General features: G+C 40.5%; 1 protein-coding gene across 2 annotated transcripts in view; it reads left to right on the top strand.

The window, feature by feature from the left end:
* The first annotated feature begins 18,473 nt into the window (after positions 1-18,473).
* Positions 18,474-22,094, top strand: part of Tpk1 (thiamin pyrophosphokinase 1) — a 378,286-nt gene continuing 374,665 nt past the window's right edge. The window contains 2 exon segments of one of the 2 annotated variants that reach the window (NM_001134994.1): positions 18,474-18,618; positions 18,932-18,989. In NM_001134994.1, coding sequence (NP_001128466.1) covers positions 18,947-18,989 — 43 coding nt within the window. In that variant the 5' untranslated portion in view covers positions 18,474-18,618; positions 18,932-18,946. 2 annotated transcript variants of the gene reach the window in all.

Below are 22,094 nucleotides of genomic sequence, written 5' to 3'. Positions count from 1 at the left end.
ATGGAGTGTTTTTCGTTCATAAGAATACGGCTGAAAGAATAGTGATCATAAAAATTTCAATTTTCTCTTTCTAAATGTCACGTATCTTTGCTGAGAACAAAGATATCTTTTATCAAAACTAACATGGGACTTGCAGTCAAGTGTTAAGGAAGTTTACATGGACCAATTTCTCATTCTTGTTGTTGTTATTGCTTGTTTGTTTTTCTGTGCTGGGACTTGAACCTGGGGTCCACCTGTGCCAGGCGAGCACTCTACCACTGAGCTGTATTTACAGCTCACCAGCGTCAGTTTGATCAAAAGCACAAACCTCCTTTTGTTTACTGCTATCTGCCCTTCTTTCTTCCAGCAATTATTTATTGAGTGCCCTGTAGAGAGCCAGGAATGGACAGGTTTCTGTTCTTATGGGGATTAAGGACTGATACATCACACATATTTAACAAGTATTTCAGGACTAATTAATTACTGGATATAATTTTGTGATTATATTAATAACAGAATGCTTAGTATATATTATATATATAATACATATATTATATATATATATTTCTCTTCTATAGGTTCCTGTTCTCATGGGACTTGAGGTCTGAAACATCACACATATTTAACAACAATTTCAGGACTAATTAATTACTGGATATAATAATTTTTGTAGTTATATTAATAGCAGAATACTTATCTGATATATAAATATATTATTATAATATATATAAATGTTATAAGTGTGTAGTATATGATATACTTAATATATATTTAATATTTAATATATATTAGTAATATAATAATATACAAATATTGGAAGGGAATTTGATGTAGCCAATGTATGGAAAGATTAGTATAGTAAGAACTAACAGGAATAAAATGGGACACATGCTTCTGGGGAACAAGGGTAGTATGTGGAACTCTAAATTACCCTATCATTCTTCTTTATATACAAAATATACATCTTAATAATGAAAGCCAACAAATTTGGTGCTTTCATTTCATCATTTACATTTTTGCATTTTCTGACATTTTGTCCTAATCAATATTTGATGGAATAGAAATCATGGTAAATCCATTTTTGTGGGGAACTTGGCATGTGTAGTGTCCCCTTCCTTTCCATTTTTATTGCTTTTTAAACGGTTTTATTTGTGCTATGTCTTCATCTATGAAATCAGTAACTATAACAAATTTATATCTTACCTCAAGGTCTAGGGGTGTGTGTGTGTGTGTGTGTGTGTGTGTGTGTGTGTGTGTGTGTGTGTGTTAGACACTACCCTGTTATTCTAAGCCCAAGAATGTCACAGTTACAGTTTTCCTTGAGAATGACCACTCTGCTCTCTAAGTTGGGATAGGCAGAGAGCAGCGTTTTGTTGTTGTTGTTGTTTTTAATGGAACATTGAGTACTGCCATTAAACTCAATGAAGGCTTGGAGTGAAAAGGCTGTAGTCACTTTCAAGAAGTTTTAAAAGTACAAGGAGCAAGATATAGCGTATTAATTGTATTGGACTGTGTAAGGGAGAGACAGGAATTAGACTGCAAGGTAAAAGCAGCTCTCAAGCACTGAAGGAATGTGAAATATTACTCCTTCTAAGTCTTCTCTGTAATTCAAAAGAAAAAACTATATGTTCTCACGCCTTTGCCCTGCTTACATATAAGCCACATATACAGCACAAAATGTCAGCATTCTAGCACATTCCAGGCCCCTGGCAGATTAAACTGGCACTGAATATACATCTTCTGTCCTAATTAGATTTAGCTGTCGGCTTGACACTGTTTAGAATCACCTGGGAAAGGGACGTGTCAACTGAGGAATTGCCTAGATCAGATTGGTCTGTGGGCATTGTCTTGACTAATGATTGATGTGGGAGGAATTAACTTACTGAGGCCAGCACCTCTCCTAGGCAGGTGACCCTGGGTTTATATAAGAAAGTTAGTGGAACCCAGTGCTAAAAATAAGCCAGACAGTGAGCCAGTAAGCAGCATTCCTCATTGATTTCCGTTTTACTTCATGCTCTGACTTCTGTCAATGATGAGTTGTATAAGCTGAAATAAACCCTTCCCCCCCCCCAGTTGTTGTTAGACGTGGTGTTTACTTCAGCAACAGAACACAAACTAGAATATCCTGTTCCTGAAAACATAAATATAATAAAGCTATTTGAACAATATGTCAATGCACAATATGTATATGTTGTTTACATAAGGATATGTATTTATATTTACTTGTGCACACGAGTATAAGAATATACATGTATTCACTGCATATGTATGCATATACACCTATGTGTATACGTGGCTGGGTGTGTATCTGAATTTGAAAAAACATGGGAATGAGATTGGAGCTACTGAAACAAAGCAAGAGGCAAATTAAATGATATAAGCCTGTTCAATAAAACCTTGGCAAGTTATTATAGATCTTATCTTAATCTATAAAATAGTATTAATTGCAGCATTTAGATCGTTTAGCATATTACTAAGACTGAATGAAATAACATATGAAATATTTAGAGCAGTGCTCAGCACACACTTAAGTAAGAGAAAGGGACTCTGTATTCGTCTGCTGTTAATAAGAATTCAGCCCTTCCAGAGCTAAAACTATAAAGCATATTTGGGGCAAAATATATCACTTGGGATTTGTGTGGTAGGTGCTGGAAATGCAATCCTGTATAATCCACTAATGTTCACAACCAGCCATGAAAATTTAACAGTGTCTTTGTACTTTGTGCAGGGTTGAAAAGAAAGGGGAAAAAATCAGCTGTGGAAAAAGCTCACTGGAAAGTTTTTGCCATAAATTGGTCCAAAAACTATTAACTGATATTGTCAAGTAAAACCTAATTTGGAGACCTCACAATCCAAAAGACATTGTCCTAAGCAGAGACAGCACTGCTCTGCATGTAGGCGGGTTGAACTTCAAATGTCCTCCTCTGGCTCATGTGTTGAAAGCTTTGGTCTCAGTTGGTGGCATTGTTTGGGGAAGCAAAGGGAACTTTAGGAGGTGAGGCCTTGGTGGGAGAAGTGGATCCCTGGGGGAGTGTCTTTGAAGTATCCTGGCCTCTCTGGTTTCCTGGTCACTAGGACATTAGCAGCCTCTGTGGCACACTTCTATAATGATATTCTGCCTTGCTCTAGAGCCAAAGAAACAGACCCAGCTGACCTTGGGTTGAAATTTTTGAAACCATGAGTCAAATAAAGCTTTTCTTCTTTAAAACGTTTCTTTTGCGTATCATGAGAACAGGGAAACGTGACCAGTGCAGTATTATAATCGATGCTTAAAAGCCACATAATAAACCAGGAACAGGGTGGAAGGAGTCGGACAACTGCCAACATGAGAACTGAATCTAAAATCTTCAGATTGAGCAAGTTGAAAGGATCACAAAATAATCTATGTAATGAAAGAAATTAAAAAAGGGGGAGAGAGTAGAAGCAGGCAAATCTCTGTGAGTTCCAGGAAAGCCAGGGCTACATAGGGAGACCGTATCAAACAGAACAGAAAGCAAATCAAACGAATAAAAAACAAACAAAAAACCAAACCAAAACAAAAGAAACAAGAAAGAAAAAAATGAACAAAAAAAATTGACAATATCATAACACAGAACAAATTATAATATAAATAGAAAAATATACTCAGACTGCTAAATGGTAGAAAAAAATTTCAAAGAGATACTTATTGGGCCACATTAGCAGAAAGCAAGAGCTTCACTGTCCGAGGACTGTGAACAACAACCAACCAAACGAAACAATAACAAACATGGTCCACTCTGATTACATGGAAGTAATTTAAAATTACTCATTATAATACATCTATTGTAGGTTGAGGTCTATATGCAGGTGAGGCTGGCACAAGTTAAGCAGAGGCCTATATTTGAACAGTGAAAAAGTGGGGCGGGCACGGAGTTTTGGTAAGGGGAGAGAGAGAGAGAAAAAAAATAGGAAGAACGAAGATTGAGAAGATGGAGGTAGGAAAGGATGACCAAGATCTATGTGGCCTTAAATGGCCATGGGTAGTTATGAATACTTCTGAAGGGATGGCTTTCTATAGGTCAACTTATCTAATTGAACAGTTTATATCTTTATCAATTGGCTCTGAGTTTATTGTGTAGATGTATTGCGGATTGAGAATTCAACACATAAATCTGATTGCTAAATTACAGCTTCTTGAGTCTTGATTTTAATGGGTTGTTTGGGAGTTTATACCACAACCACTAGGAGGCAGATGCTGGGAATGTAAACAGAGCATCAGCCGAGAGCTGCGAGAGGTTAGCCACCACTGGGACTAAAGCTGGTCCAAGCCACAGGGACCAACCACTGTTGGGAGTCTTGACTTTACTAGGTTGCTGGGACCAGAGTTCCCAGCTGGCCAGCCGGGAAAGGACAGCTAGCAATGGGAACAGAGAGACCCCCTGGGCTAGAGGATAGCTAGAGATAACGTGGCATGGTGTCACACTAGAACCGGCCTCTACTGAGATGACAATATCCTGCAGATGCCATGTGGCCCTAAGGTGCTGGCACTAGTGTGGGATTAAAAAAATATTTTTTAAATAATTACCGCAACAATCCATGAGAGATAAAACTAGATGAGACGTATGGTCACCCCAGCCTTCTGTCCAGAGGTAATTACAACACGACAACAGTGCGGAGAAATCACACAAAGCCAACAGCATCACTGAGATTTGAAAACAGCAAGGATAAGAATGGAGAAAGGCCAGGATGTCTGGCCTTTGCATGGTAGTATACTAGGAACAGATGAAGAAAATGAATTCCAGAAATATGCAGAGTTTTCTGTGAGTCCCTGACTGAATTCCGCTTTTGGCATTTGTTATGCGTAGCTCCATTGCACCAAGCAAGGCAAAATTAGATTAGAAGTGAGGCAATCCCACGCCCAGAGTGTTGAGAGATGCTGAGATTATCAGCCAGGGAGGGGATCCACTGCGAAATTCACAAGGCACGCAGGACAGATATCAGAAAAGTCGAACCTTTGTAGTAAGGTGTGGAGTCCTAGAATGGTGGCTATTGTAAACCACCCCAGACATTGAGGACAAACCTTAATAGGATAGAGGGAACTCTCAGGCAACTGCTAAGCAGATGTCTAAAATATTTAAAGTAAACGGAGTGTAAACGCTCTACAACTTAAAAATCACAATGATCAGGATCTAAACCTAAAAGAGTATAAGAAAAAGGCACAAACACTTAAGCCACGGCAGAAAGTAAAAGCTATATGGAGATTCTGAACTGTCAAGTACAATTGAACTGGCAGATAAAGACAGACACAAAAGCATCCATTATAATTATGCTCAAGGATTTAAAGAGTCATGAAGGACACTTACAAAATAACAAATGAAATGTCTAGCTTTGAAAATGCAATACCCTGAACAAACATTTCACAGGTGTGATATATCAGAAGATTAGAATTTCCAGAGAAAATAATCATTGAATTTCATCAGAATGTTACTAAGCAAACAGAAGCACAAAGAGAAAAAAAAATACTGGAAATGGACTTTTTTGAACTATGCCGTAGTATATTAAACAGTCTAGTGCCTACAGGAGACTCAGAAAGAAGAGACAAAGATAGATTTGGACAATTTTAAAGAAATAATGGGTAGGAAACTATAAATTTGGTTGATACTCTGCATCTCTAGATATGAGGCTTAATAAAGTAGAACTATGCTTAACACAAAGAACATTATTTCTAAACACATCACAGTTAACCAACTGAGGACCAACATTGAGGAAAGCACTTGAAAAAGCAAAGGGTCACACAAATAAACACCCTGGGACACAGTGTTGACAGGAGCAAACAAGCCCACCCCAGACATAGTTTCCATAACAAGTAACCCAAAAAGGAATGTGGACACGTCTTTAAGGCACTGAAAGAAAATTCCTATTAATTTAAAATTTTCTGTCCTAACAAAACATCATTGTAAACTGAATGTAAGACAAAGATGTTTTCAGAAAAATAAAAAACTAGGAGAATTTGTTCCCAGCAGAGTTGCTTCATAATTAATGCTAGCAACACCCTTCAGGCTGGAGGAAAATACTGATTTGAGACAGCAGAAAACGATAAAGGGCAGCTATAGTGGCGGTGGTGAGACACTGCATTCTTCTACCTAGGGTTCTTCTCTTGCCCTCCTTGCCAAGAATGGAGTGGGCAAACAGTGATGAAAATAGGTAGAATTTTATTTGCCTAGGAGGAGTTAAGAATCAAAATGTGAAGTAGAAACCCCAAGACCTAGAGTGGCAGCAAGATGACAACAAGAAATGTGTGTGTTACAGCTCCTACCCCTAAGCAGCCTGTTGTGCTTAAGGGTTGAGCTTAGATTGGGCTACGGGTGGGTGGCATTGTTGAAAGTCTAAATCTCTGGCTGGGTCACACAGGGCTGAGCCTCTATGGAATGTCAAAGGGCAGCCGACTGCATTTCACAGTTGCTTTTGCAAAGGTCTGATGCAACCCTCCCGACCTCGGTCTCTAGAAACCTGGAATAACATATATAAACCATCCATCCCACCCGGTAGATTTGGCTTTTATATTTTGCTTTTTAGCATTTTAGAAACATATCTTATGGTGTGAGATAGGTATTGATTTTTAATCATTTCCATGTACATATAATTTTATTAAAACATTTACTAAATGTATTATATTTTCCCACTTATATAAAATGTCAGCTTATCATGAAATATATTTCTTTTTTTTCTTTTTCCTTTTCTCTTATTGGATTTTTCTTTCTTTATATTTCAAATGTATGAAATATATTTCTATATACATCAGTTTGTTTCTGATAGCTATTTTACTCTGCCAAAATATTGAATTAGAAGAAAATATCAGCTAGTTTTAATAACTGTGGTAATAGATAATTTTTATACTTAGAGAAGCAAATCGTCTTACTGTTTTTTTTCAAAACATGTTATTGGTTCTTTATATGTATTTTTCTTGGTATACTTAACAATCAATTTGTCTACTTTCATAAAAATTCTATTAGTGTACTGAAAAGTATTGTGTTTCAATATATTAAATTGAGATTTTATTTTGTTCCTTTTGATATAATGAGTTTTTCTTATTTTAGAAGGTGGTCTGAATCACTATTTACAAGAAACAAGGACTAGTTTTTAACTTAAGAATTTCGATGGCCCCACAAGCTTTGTAATCTATTCATCCAAAAACAACAACATATCATCAAGACAAATATATCAAGTGAGAGTTTCATAGAAATTTTATTATGCTGTTTATATTAAATCATTTCCCTCCCCTTAAGTCTTTCCCCATCTCAGTAAATGAAATGTCTAGATACTTTGTTGCAAAAGCTCATAATTATAGAGAAAAAATTTTTACCCTCTACGACTAATATATAACCAAGAAAGGAGACTTGGCTTTGAGCTTTACATATTAATTTATTCCAAACCTGCTTTCTTTTTCTTGGTAAGTGTACTTTGCTTTTTAAAGTAGCTTACAAAGGGACTCTGGCCCTCTTGAGTGTGGTGAGCAGACCTTGCCCTTTCCCCCATTCTCTTCGCCTTGCTAAAAACTGTTAGATTACAGATTTAAAGCTAGCCCTCAAGATCCCTTTCCTTATTTGGCCACTTCCTTCTCCTGAGGCTGACTACCAAGGTTCACAGCACAGCAATCAAATCTCACCTGATGAACATGCCCAGTCAAAATTAAACACTGAATCCTAACAGACTTTCCCATTTTCCCTTTAGAAACCACCATTTTCCTATAGGCCTTGTCTGTCTTCTCTTTATCCAGAAGCACCGACACGCCCCCACTCTCCCCTTTCCCCCTTCCAGTCCCCCTTCTTCTTCATTACTCATCTGCTGTCTCCTGTCTTTGTTTCTTATTCCCTGCTCTTCATCCTTCTGGGGCAAATAAATCTCCTTTATGCTGACAACAAGATCTTAGCGGGACTGGGGTGGGGGACATAGGGTAAGGGTGGGTGGGTGGGTCCTGGGCCAATATTTTTCACAATAGCACATACAATAGTAGATTTCTTTGTGATCACATACATACTGCCCATACTCACCCCTCCTTTTCCACTTCATTTCCTGTCCTGGGTCACCTTCCTCCACCAAAGAGTCCTTCTTATGACTGCTGAAAAAGCCATACAACATTTACTTTACCCGCCTGTGGTTTGAATAAGAATGTCCCCCCACAGGCTCATAGGTTTGAATGCTTGCTCACCAGAGGGTGGCACTTTCTGAAAGATTTAGGAGGTGCGGCCTTGTTGGAAGAAGGGCACCACTGGAGGTGGGCTTTGACGCTTTCAAAGCCCAAGCCAAACCCAGCCTCTATCTTCCTGTTGCCTACAGATCCAAATGTAGACCTCTCAACGACATCTCCTCGCGCTGCTGTGCTGACAGGGGACCAAACCTCTGAAACTGGAAGCCAGCCCCAATTAAATTCTCTCTTTCATAAGTGTTGGTGTGGTCATGGGGACTCTTCACAGCAACGGAGCACTAAATAAGACACCAGCCAAAACTTCTCACTACATGGCTATCTGGATGTCTCTCTAGGTTGATATGGCACTACCCATCAGGTGGCTGGCATGTTGGAATGAAGAATGAGGCTGCCATCACATTGCATCTGCCATCAGGAAGCAGAGGTCCATTGAATGTTTATGCTCAGCTCATTTTTCTCTTTTTTGTTCATTGTAGCTCCCCAGCCCATGGAACGGTGCCACGGTGGGTGGGTCTTCCCTCCTCAACTAACCTCATCTGAATATTCCTTCAGAGGCACCAGGAGCCTGTTACCTAGATGATTCTAGATCTTATCAAATTAATAATGCAGATTAGCCATCAACAGGGATGCATGGTTAACACATCCCTAAGATGTCTTGTTTTTCCCCCACAAAAGTATACAGACAGAGAAAGGGAGGTATTACTGTGAATCATGTGCTCTGATTGACAGTGAGAGTCCTGCACTGAATGGGTCAGGTAAAAATGACTTCCTTGTCCTGGAAAGTTGATAATATATACTAGCAAGATAAATATTCTGAAGGAGGGAGCAGTGTGCCACGGAGGTTACTGCAGATAGTAAATTGAGGAAAGCCTTCAAGAGGTGATATCCGAGCTTAGAATAAGCTGCTTTTGGGAAGAGTAGGGGAAGTAGGACCAGATGTTCCTAAGGAAAGGAGAAATAGGAAGGACTAGACTATTCAAATGCACACCCAGGCACACACAAACTTGGCTGGAATTTCCTAAGAGAAATATGGGTGAAAATGAAAACAGAGTAACAAGCCCCAGTTTGGATGCTTTTTGCTGTACATTTTATCTAAAACCAGCCAATTCTAAAAAAAAAAACTGTATGTAAGCAAACAGGAACTTGTTTTTAACTTGAAAAGAGAATTTTGACTACTTGTGAGGATGGGAGAAAGCTAGATTGTGTTGTGGTAGGGGAGGAAGGGTCCTTAGAAGGATCAGAGACAACAAAACAGGAAATATCAGAGGCCAATGGATGTCCAGTCTAGTTTTAGGAGTGAACTGGTGAGCTTTCCCAGGCTGACCTCAAACTCGTGGTCCTCCTGCCTCTGCCTCCTTCAGCAAATTCTACAGATGTGCACCACCACAACCAGTGCTGGTGAGCTTTCCCACCTGGGTGAGGACTGCCTCTACCTCCATAGCAACCTGCTGCCACTCCTCTCACTCTCACTCTAGTCGCCACTGCCTTTAAATCTCCAAACAAAATGTGTGCAAGCTAATGGAGGAGAGAGAAGCCAATGTGTATAAAGTGTCTCCTTGCAATACTAGACATGCTCATTAGCCTGCTGGAAACCTAAAGAGTAACCTATTTTCTGGCTTGAAGTAGGTTCAGTGTTTAGTTCCTTGGTCCAGCATCCTACTTTATGCAAAAATGCCATGGCCTGTAAAAACTAAAAACTAAGGGAGTCTGTTATAGTACTAAGCTTCACCTGAGCCCTGTGTCTTTGGAAAGACATGCTGAGAATTCTTCTCTCTCTCTCTCTCTCTCTCTCTCTCTCTCTCTCTCTCTCTCTCTCTCTCTGGTATATGTGTATATGTGTGTGAGTGTATGCTTTTGTTTCTTTTCCTAGTGGAAGAAGTAAAAAGGTATTCATGCTACTAAACTAGTTAAACACAATTGTAAACATTTCTATTCAGCCAGATGACCTTGGCTCTTCCAAAGGCAAAAAACGCTGCCAGCAAATCACCACAGCTAAGATATGTTTCCTGTCCTCCATAAAGATCAAAGGCAAAGCCATTCTGCCCAGATATTATGACCTTCCTTAATTTCCCACTGCATTTTTGCCTGTCACAGAAAAGGGAAATGGGGCAGCCTTTTCATATCCTGAGGAAACACACAATCTACTGACAGGATATTCCTTTGTGAAAGTTCTAAGGATTAAAACAGAGCCCTAAGCAAAAATAAGAGGTAACAGCCAGACAAATAACTAATGCTGGAGTATTAGAAAGGGCAGAATCTTGTGTTTGTGTGTGCACCTGGTAAAAAGACTACTTAGGAAAGTGCCAGAGCTACAACCGTGTGGAGAGCCACTGTGGCCCTACTTAGAAAACAACTCTGCAGTGACATGTATCCAACAGCTGCCTGTTCATGGATGGAATGATGCCATCCTTATTGCTGAATCTTGAAGCCAAAATTATTATTCCACTTTTCTAGTCTTCTCCATTTTGTCTTTAACATGCCCCATCCCTCTATCTCTTCCAACCTGTCCTTTGCTTCTATCGTGTGTACGTTTCACATAGTAATGTTTACTGTTTATTCCAAGTAGCATTACACCTTAGAGAGAGCCTCTCTGTTATTTATAGAGTGACAGCCAAAGTACAAAAGGAGTTGTGCCAGATCAAATAAACATTCAATTAAAAACTATAAAGACAAGGTCATTATTTAATTCAAGAGGAGGAAACAGTCATTGTAAATATAGACGCACTCAGTTATACAAAGCAAGATCTGAGAGAGACACAGACAAAAATATATTCTTGTTGGGGAACTCCACAAGTGTCACAGCCATCAGAGTAAAGAATAGAAGAACCTTGGGGGGATAGAAGGAAAACTGGGTTCAGCCTCACTTAGTGCTGCCTCAAACTTGCAGAGGGTCTGACACCAGGTTGTTTATTGTAAGCATAGTTAAGCACAGGACAATTTGGCGGGCACAGGGGGAGGGGTTCCTGGTGCCGTAAAATTCCCTGTGCACAAGGAGGCATATATCAAAACTCAGTTCAAAGTTCATGCCATTTCCTCCAAGAAAATGGGTTCTAGAGATGGGCTACATGTATTAGATTAAGGGCCTAGGAAAGGCTATGGAACAGTCTCTATCATATAGATAATGAGGTCATTTGGGCTATACAATATCTGTGACATCTCCCCTATGGATGGGTCCTATTGGCTGAGAAACAAGGGTAAAGATATAGGTCTAGGGAGAAAGAGTCTGAAAGAAGCATTCTGAAGGTTTGGAGAGAGGTCTGGCTGTACAGAGAGCAGAGGTCACCACATCATTAACAATATCCACTCACAGCCTTCTGGGTGGAAAACACGTATTTCCTTCTTTGAGGAGAAAACCCTGCATGATTTCAGCCTCTCCCACAAAGTAAAAGTAACCAAAGAAAACTCAGAAACACCTAAGAGTTAAATTATGTTAGCACCAAATAGATATAACAACTATTTCAGAGTGGTTAATCAGTAGCTACAAAATACACATTTCTTTCACATACATGGCCACATTCTCTAGCGAGGTGTAGTGACTAATTTTGGTTGTCAACTGAATCACTTTGAGAATCACCAGGAGATTCTTTGAATTAATTGAGGTAGGAAGACTTATCTGAATAAGGGCAACATCATTCTATTGGCTGGGGTCCCAGACTGAGTTAAAAAAAAAAAGTAATTGACCTGAACACTAGTGTCCGTCTCTCTGCTTCCTAAGTGTAGACACAATGCTGTCAGCAGCTGTGTCACACTTCCTCATCGTGAGGTTCCTGTACCTTTGAACTGTGAGTCAAAACCAGCTCCCCTTCCCCTTTTACATAGCTTCTGTCAGGTAATTTTTCCTAGCAATGCCTAATATAACTAACACGATAGGCTATATACTAGACCTCAAAATGAATCTCAAAAGTTTTTTAAACTTAAAGTCTTAGCATGTATTCTCTCTAACAACAATGGAAAAAAAGAAAAGCTTGAAATCAACAGGAGAAACTTTAGAAAATTTACAGATATGGTAAATTAAATTAAAACCACATTGTTTTTTGAATGACCAATAGGTTAATGAAAAACTCAAAATGGGGGTAAAATTTTTTCTTGAAGAAATTTACTCAATCCAACAAAACACAATGTAATAATACCCCAAGCGGTTCTAGGAGGCAGTACCAGCAATAATTGTCTATATACAAACAATGCAAGGTAAGCAAGTGACGCTCACAAATATATTGATTTTAAATACAAAGCAAAACCACTACTACAGTATAAATAAATGAAATAGAGCCAAAATGTTCTTGGCTGATGACGTAGGCTCACCTTGGAGTAACTAGCAACCAGGCAGTTATTTTGCCACCCATAAGACTCAGTCACCATCTCACTAAGGTTGAATGTCACATGACATATGACTTTTCAGTCATCGTGGTTTAAGGGTGACCATGTGGTAGCCCTCTACTTATCATTGTATTCCCTGTGTTAGACTAAGGAAGCAACACCAGACTTCTCAAATGGTTTGTTTAAAATGGAGTCATATACAAAAACTGGGGTTTTGTAAAGGGATGCTAGGAAAAGGTCAGAAAAATAAGGTCCCCAGCCTCTCTGTGAAATATATTTATGCTTTAAAGTTTTATTTTGGAACTAAAGGATCTTTAATTCAAGAATTATAATTTTAAAGGCTTAAACCTAACAGGGATAAAACTTTAAGTACTAAGCTTATATAAGAACTCTTATAGTGAGTTACTATAAACAGTTAAAGGTTGTTTAAGATATCCAAATTAATGATCAGTCATGCTAGTACAAATGTAATTCATTTACAGAGACAAGCTTAGAAGGAGAGACCAATTTTTATCTCCCGTCATATACTCTATTTCCCATCATACAGTATTTCTGCATATGTCATCAAAACTAAGCCCCAAACAAGTAAAGCAAAACAAGTTTAAAGGAAACTTAAGGTCTGTTTAATGTAAAATAATATCCAAAACCATGTATATAAAAACTGGTTATGAAAGATTGAATGTCCTCTCTTCCTCCCTCTTTTTTTCTCTTCCCATCCTCCCCCTCTACATGTTCCTGACTGGACTTCTTCCCTTTTATCTTTCTTCTCCCTCTTTCTGTCCTTCTCTGTCTCCTTTCTTTCTCTGCCTCTACTCCCTTCCCCAAAGCCCCTTTCCATGTCCCAAATAAACTTCATTTTATACTAGAAAAAAAAGAGATTGGATGCTTGGGTAAATGGAATAAATTCATGGTACATCTACATGGCATGAAACCCCCCCAGACACAAGTAGCACAATTTGATGGAGTACAAGTTCCCTTGGAGGGAGCACTATCCCACCAGAGTAAGTGTTGCATGTTACCCTCATTCCAAGACAAGGATGTATGGAAAATAAGATGAACCAGAAGTCTGCTGTTTCAGCCTCTGCGTTGTAGGACTGACTACTTTCTGGCCGTATATGTCCGACCAGCTGCAGCTAGGCCAAACCAGAAAACAAAACAAACAAACAAGCAAAAAAAAAAAAAAAAAAAAAAAAAAAAAACTCTTCCTTAGGTAAAGCTTCTCATGTCTCACGTGATAGGGGATACAGTCTCTTAGCCAATGAAGGATCTCAGAGTTTGCACCCAGATCCTAAATGTCTCAAACAACGGAGAGGCAAACAGCAACGACTCTGCACTCAATGTCTCCTGAACTGACCTATGACCTATGAGGATGCTGACAACGGAGGAACCGTGTACATAAGCCTTCCACTGACGGGTATGGTCCCTACACTATAATTCAATTGATCATACCCTTTACCCTGGCATTCAAGTCGTCTTCTTAGCAGAAGCTAATTCAAGGTCCACACCCTAGCCACCAATACCTCATTAAAGAAGGAGGCCAAACACTCTGCCATCAAACAACTTTGAAAGTTATTCGGAATATCCAAGGTGTCCTTGAGACTTGGCTTTATATTTGTAGAGTAGACAAATCATTCTATGAAATGATATCCCAGGCCCTCAGATGCTTCAGGAAGAGATAACAGATGAAGAAGAGTCTCTCTAATTGGGGTTCACCTGCGGTGCTTTAAGAAAGTAGGCTAGTCTCTACTCATATACAGAGCAGCAGGACCAGTATGTATGCTCTTAACTTAAAGCCTGCCTTCAAGGAAGATAAGGGCTTTGGTAGTGATGCTTGTTAAGTTTTTCTAAGAAATTCTAAAAGCCAAAAGCTCATTTAATTTGGTTACTGCTAACTTCCTTTACAAATGAGGCCCCTAAACAATATTTTTTTCCAGTTACTGGAGCACTTTTAATTTTCTTTACACAATGTCGTGTTGCTGGGGCCAAATGTTCTCACTGAACAGTAGAAAACCACAATTTGTCATTTCTTTAAAAAATTGAGTACAAGAAAACCTTACATAAATTAAAAGGATGAATTCATTTACAGGTATCGATGCAAACATTCCCAACTCAAGGCAAGTAGCAAACCATGGCAGTCAGGAGGAAAAAAAGCAGAATGGAAACTGGGTCCTAAGGCTCGAACTTTCCCGCTCTGCCAGCCTCGGGAAATCCTGGAAATCTGCCGTCGGTTAATACCCTGCATAGATGACTATGTGGTGCTTACTAGTCCACTAGGCTGAGGACTCTCTTCCACTGCGTGCTCTCCCCAACCACCAAGTGACCAAGCCACATGAACTAAGGACTAAATCAAGATATGCACAGGGTAGTAAACATATACCAAGGGAACAGTTAACTTGAATACAAGGTCAAAAATCATCAACAAGTTCTACGATCCTGTGGTGATATCAGATACAAGCTTCAAGGACAGATTTCTTCTCAAAGGCCCATTCCAGTTTCATGAGGCTAGCTAGCATGAGGTGTGTACATTTAATTGCCAGGGCAAATCGATACTTCAGAATCAGTTCATATGCCTGGCGCCTGCTCAGTCCATCTAGAAGCGTTTGAGGTGGACAAGGAGGGGCCTGACTCATCATACTCCTGCTTGCTGATCCACATTTGCTGGAAGGCAGACAGTGAGGGCAGGATGGAGCAGCCAATCCAGACTGAGTACCTGGGCTCAGGGGGAGCAATGATCTTAATCTTCGTTGTGCTGGGTGCCAGGGCTGTGATCTCCTTCTGCATCCTGGCAGCAACGCCTGGATACATGATGGTACCACCAGACAGCACTGTATTGGCATACAGGTAGCCCTGGCTGCTCTGAAACTGATGCTATAGACCAGACTGGCCTCGAACTCACAGAGATCCATCTGCCTCTGCCTCCTGAGTGCTGGGATTTAAAGGTGTGAGTCACCACTGCCTGGCCAATTAATCAATTTTAACTAAAATGATGTTAAGAAATATGTTTACTGCTGTAGGAATATGGCAACCTAGAGGTTTGCCCATTAGCAGGAGGAGCAAAGATTTGGCTTTAGCCTTCTTTTTAATTCAGTCTATCATGGTAATTATTTATTTCAGATTTGACTTGACTGACTGCTTTCATTTCACTGTTCCTTGAGTGAATGGAAAGAGGATGTAGGGATTTGTACAAAAGGATGCTAATAGGGTTCGTTTTAGAAAACCACTCCAGTTGTTCAGTGTAAACTTTGCAAAACAAGTGATTTACTCTTTACACACAGTCACTGACATGTGGTAACTTCCAACATTATAAAATGTTCTAGAGAAGTACCTGTTGAGAAAGCAAGGCCGTCACCATGTCTGAGTGTATTTTTGAATTGGAAATTAAAAATGATTTGTCTTGTTAGAAGGAAACTGTCACTTTACTTGGCCTGACAATATAAAATATATTTATTGTAAATAGATAAGCTATGGTCATTTAAGCTGACAGTGCCAATTTTTTAAATTTCACCCTATTAAATGGTTTCTAACCAAAACATGTGCTTTAAATGAGATACCATTTTTCATTAATAATTGCTTGCATTGCTAATACTTTAAACAAGCCTACTAAGTTTGTCATATGTGGAAGCACAGACGATCACTTAGACACTTTCTATTCAGATTCAGTCCTAAGTGCTGACTTTATTAAATTTCTTCTTACAAGGATTCCAGGAGCTTGTTTCTTATGCAGAAGTCCGATATAATAAAACTATCTAATTTCAGTTTCCTTAGCTTTCTATAGAACTCTGGTCATGGTCTAGCCAGCTGTACAATTTCATTTAACCTTAACTTTATACTTAACCTTATATTGAGTCATGTTAACCTTGGAATAAAATTATTCTCCTGTAACTTTTGTCTCCTTATTTTCCCCACCAAGTTGTACAGTTATTACCTCCCAGCTTATGTTCTGGACTTCTTCCAGCTGTTAGATTTTATCATGGCTCCTTGGATGGACCCTGTCCTCAGACACTCTAACTGCTGCTTTCCTCATCTATAATATATCAGCTCTAAGCAGTCACCCACAGATCGACACCCCTAAGTCCTGAGAGTTTACTTTCTCTCCGTACATGGATGAATAGGCCATGGGCCATCTGCCCATCTTCCTTCTTGCCACTCTAGACATTGCTTATGGGACTCAAAACTAAAAAATCTGGACTGAGGCCTCTTTTGCATAATCATCCTCTTGTCTTACCAGCTCATATTGGTTTAATCTGGTCTTCAGGATCAGCTCCACTTTTTGACTGCTTTAGTCCTCCAAAATCAAAAGGGCCTTTGTGTCCTTTTCTGTGATTAATGCTACTTCCAGGCCAGTAAATCCTAACACGTTTGAAATGGTCCTATGGCCTAGTAAAAGGGACCAGAAAAATCCAACCACAATCCTCCTCTTAAGTATGGGCTTCTGGTTTCTTCCCCCACCTATCCCCTATAAACATAAACGTCACTTTTATTTCCTCAGATGATGGAATAAGATGAGAGTTGTCCCCAAGCTTTATGAATGCATGGCTTTAGCTGAGCGCAGGGTGATGCTATGTAATTATCCCTGGGCCTAGACCTAGGTGCTGAGAGGACCTGGCAGCCAGGTCCATGCTGGTGTGTTGAATAGGCACCTCCCCTGGCTCTTTGTCATGGGTTTGAGACCTAACAGTAGAGAAAAAAAAATGGCAACAAATAATCCAAATTAGAAGTGGTCCAATGCCTCGAATAGCCATGTCTCAGGAAAGGATGCATACACAGTCAAAAAGTATAAGCAACACTGCCCACCACTGCAAATCCTCAGGGAGATAAAATAAAACTACACTAGGAGATCAACATGAGAGAGCAGGAGACGGAAGACAGGGACAGGGACAGGGACAGGGACAGGGATACTTACAAAGGGGGAATTACGGAAGCGGAGTTAGTGGAAATTTAAGTTAGCATAGACCTGTGGAAGACACAATGGAAATTCCTTAAATAAACAGAAGACACAACTACCATACGCTCCACTAATCCCACTACTGGGCATATGTCCAAGAAGAATGGAAAACACTCTGTCACACGCTCTGTGCTCTTATGTTTATTGAGTTAGCATTCATCTGAAAAGACATTGTGATAGAGAAATTGTACTCTTCACTTATAATAATAATGAAATAATGACATTTACAGATATATGGGACCGGAGGACATTAACTTGTCAAGTTAATGTGGTACTGGGTATCCAGGTAGTCAAACATTCTACTCACTGATGTACTTCCCCAGTCGGGTAATAAGTATATCTTTTTAACTCAAACTTCCATTTCTTTCTATTTAAAGATTCAATTACACTTCCCAAACTTGGGCATTTACTATTCAATTCTCCCCTTTTTTGATATCAACATTTTAGCTTCTAGATAACACTAAGAACATATACTATTTGCCTTTCTTTACCAACTTCCTTCATTTGATAGGCATAATGTCCTCCGGTCCCATATTTCTGTAAATGCCATTATTTCATTATTTGGATATATGCCCAGCAATGACTGAAATGACAGTGCATAGGAAGAAGAAACAGGAGGACCAGATGTATGAAGTCATCTTCAGCTATATAGTGATTTTGAGGCTGGAACTGGATTTAAAACACAGGGATCGATGATCTCTTTTATTCCTGGGCCAGCGGGAGACTTACAGGCCCTTAGAATTTCTGGGTCTTCCTCTATGCGGGCTTAGAGGTGGTGGTAGTGGTGAAACTTTGGCTTTGCTTAGTGTTGAAAAAAAAAAGCTGCATTTCTATAAAGTGGTGATCCATTTGAAAGGGTTTCCATTGGAATGTTTACAAAGCACTGTTTGTGCAAAGCGCAGGAAGCAGGAGATGAAAGAGAAGGTGGACTCAGTGGACTGGGTGTGACAGATGGGCGAAGTTGAACGTAATTCTCCACTGTGTGGGGAACTGAGCACAGCGGGTTAGCACCTCCCTCCCCGCGGCCGCTAGAAGCAACGCAGGGAGCAGCCAAGGACTGCTCCGGAAGGGGCGGGGCTCTGCGCTCGCGTACAGGGCCTTCTCCCGGGGACTCGCAGCACGCCACAGGCCCCGCAGCCGAGCGCCGAGCTGCCGATTAGTCATTCCTGCAGCCCTCGCTCGGGTCGCTCGTGGCTCCAGCCGCCATTGTGTAAGTGCGCGGCTGCCCGCGCTGGCTGGCAGGGCGGGGGCGCGGGAGGGAGGGAGGCCGCCCCTCGCCGCCAGTCCCCGGATGGAAGCTGGCGCGTTTAGGTGACTGGAGGCTGTGGCCGGAACCGGAGCCGAGAGCTCGCTTGCGATCCCGGTCCTCTAGTCGCTCAGCCTGGAACTTTCCCCGCCCACGGCTGCACCTTCCTGGCCTCCCTCAGTGCCTGATCCAAAGTGCATACTACGGGATGCTTAATCCCGTCGCAGAATTACATTTGGGGAAGTTTAACTTGGAACTTCTTTTCTTTTCCATGCAGAACCCATACCCCGCTATGGAGCATGTCTTTACCCCGCTGGAGCCCCTGCTACCCACGGGTACCGTATTCCTTACCATGCTACAGTGTCAGCAAGAGCCCCGCAGAGGGACCACATTCCTACCTTGAAGGCCTTAACCCCAAACTCCGTCCTTTGTTCTTTTTCCTGTGGGCAAGCAAGTTAAGCAACCACTACTGTGCCTCTGTTTCCCTGTTTGAAAAGTGATATTAGTATCACTTAAATATAGACATAAATATTTAGTCTTTGCCCTGTAGAACTTTTGTGAGGACTGAGCTAGTTGGTACAGTTTGTATCCTCTATCTGAGGTTCCAAGAGTAAACACCTAACACGCTGAACACATATCCAACAGTGGAACATTTGACACTGGGGCCATGAGGGATGTCAATGGCTGCCTGTAAGGAACGCGTTTCTAATCACCTTGAAAGTACCAGAACTTAGTACAGGCTCAATATATGGTTATAGACAATGTCTTAAAGGTTTAACCCTAAGGATTTTAATTTTTATTGTAAACTTTTTGGTGCTGGGGATCGAATCCAGAACCTTGAAAACGCGAGGTAAAATACTCTTATCAGTAAACTGTGTGCCCAGCCCCAAGGATTTTTATTTTTCAAACATTAAAATTACAGTACTCCACATGGTAATATGTGGAAAAAGCTTCATTAGTAGCATTTATTCTTATGTAATTTGACTACAGTGACAGATTGTAAGGCTAGATGTATTTAATTTTTAAATTACGTTTTCTATATATGTATGTTTGTATAGGTACATGTGTTGTGCACATGTGCATTTGGAGACCAGATATCATTATTAGGTGTTGTTCCTCAGGTGCTGTCCACTTTGTTTCTGGATTTCTCACTGGTCTAGAAATAATTGATTAGGCTAGGCTGGTTGACTAGCCAATTGGATAGGGACCCCAGTATCTCTATGGCCACCTCCCTAAATCTAGGATTATAAGTGTTAGCCAACTGGCCATATATATTTGTATGTGGATTCTGAGATTGAATTCGGTTCTTGATGCTTTCTTGACTGAACTGTCCCCACAGCCCCTCTTTAATTTATACTGTGTAGAATTTTGGGTCCATCATCAGTTTTAGTAGAAATATCATTTTTCAGCGGTTGCCTATAGTTTCTATAAGCGTGTGAATTCAGGGGTCTTGTTCTGAGTTTTGAATTTGATTTGTACTTACCACTGATACATCCTGGGTGTACTGATGGGAAAAGCCAGAGGCTACAGTAATAACAGTAGGTGATATTGATCTTCATGTACAGTCATGTGTCACTTACGGACTGAGATGCATTCTAAGAAACATAAGGTCAGTGAGTCTATCAATTCTGTGAGCAAGCTAGAGTCTATATGTACTAAGAGGGAGACCATGTTGCTGGTGTATGTGGACCTGTGGAACCACCCTTGTATGCCTCTAGTGCATCACTGATTTCTTTTATATAGGATAGATTGAGTTTTAAAACAGTTTTTTTTAATAACTATTACGAGGTTTCCAGTTTATCACTGTAAACAGTTTTTCAGACAAAAAAGCATCTTAACATCTTGCAAATTAAATTTCACAGTTTTTAATTATCTACTAATGGCAGAACCAATAGCATTTCCAAAAATAAACATTTGAACCTGGTGGACTTGTTGACCTTCAGATCACTTAGTTAAGAATGTTAGTGTGTGAAAATTGCCAATGTTTTCTGCCTTGAAAGAAGTGCAGAGAGGGCTACGAGGTGTAAAATGCTGTTGAAGAATTTGAATCTATAGCTTTAAATGTCAATCCTGCTGCTTAGTGCTTCTCAGACCTTATGCTTCAGTTTCTTCATCTGGGGAGCAGAGATATGTCATGGGGCTATTGGGACTGTCAATGAATACATGTGAAACAGTTCGATTCAATAGCTAGGAGCTATTAGATTCAATGGCAGAGTCTGAGAGCAAACAAAATGGCAGAGGGAGTTCAGGGCCAGTCCCGAGATGGGAATAGTAATGTATAGGAATTGAAGCGCTTTGCCTTCGATTTTATTACAGGCTCAATGGAGAAGCCTTGACTCTTTAACTCCATTTTTATGTCTACACTGGAGCAAGGTCTGTAACATTGTGGTATAGATACCTGTGTCAAGTACAAAATCTCCAAGCCAGGATCAGTGCTCTTGGGGTTTTCAGTATTTCTCCCTCTGTATTCCCATCTCAGTGTTAGCTTTGGCCTTGAAAACAGGGTTCAGAGGCATGTTTCTGTTGACTTTAGATCCATGTAAGATGTAGTAAAATTGAATGGTAACTCTGAGGCCAGTGCAGTACCTAGTCCTATATAGCAATTTAAGAAGTTTTGGAGGGATTTTTTTTTAATCAGGTAAACAAAGCCTTTCCCAAACCACTAATATTTTATTGTAGTCCTCTGGAAAAAAAACTGTTAATACATACTTCAAACAAAAAGAGTATGTATTATACATTGTTTAGTAGATGACTATTTTGGAACAGTGGGTTAAAATGTATATGTATTTTAACTTAAGTTACTTTATGAAAGCCTTGTTCTTTTTTTTTTTTTTTTTTTTAAAGAAAATAGAAGTGTTTCTAAGTAAACAGACCATTCTACTTGGCCGAGAGGATCATTCTAAAAAGTTAGGCATAGCTGGGGTAAGGTATGGGCTTTGCCAGGCTGTGGCCCCATCCTTCTCACTACAGGCAAACAGCATTGTGCCTTCTGAAGTGTGGGCTCAGACGTCTAAATAACTAAACTTAGAAACTGACTCTCCCTTCTCTCTATCAAGTTCCGGTGACTTCTCAGGGATCATATACAGAAATACCCCATTATTTGTTCCTCCCCCCCTCCCTCCCTCCCTCCCCCCCTCCCTCCCTCCCCCCCTCCCTCCCTCCCCCCCTCCCTCCCTCCCCCCTCCCTCCCCCCTCCCCCCTCCCCCCTCCCTCCCTCCCCCCCTCCCTCCCTCCCCCCTCCCTCCCCCCTCCCTCCCCCCTCCCTCCCTCCCTCCCTCCCCCCTCCCTCCCTCCCTCCCTCCCTCCCTCCCCCCTCCCTCCCTCCCTCCCCCCTCCTTCCCTTCATCTCTTCCTGTTTTGTCACTTCCATCTTGCTGCACAGCAATGCCTCAGAGCTTCTGGTCCCTTCATCCCCTCCTGCTGTGATTACAGATGCTTAT

This window comes from Rattus norvegicus, chromosome 4 (assembly GCF_021556685.1).
Source record: "Rattus norvegicus strain SHRSP/BbbUtx chromosome 4, alternate assembly SHRSP_T2T, whole genome shotgun sequence".
NCBI lineage: Eukaryota > Metazoa > Chordata > Mammalia > Rodentia > Muridae > Rattus > Rattus norvegicus.
Note: the sequence above shows the minus strand (reverse complement) of the source record. Positions and strands in the feature narration are given on the sequence as shown.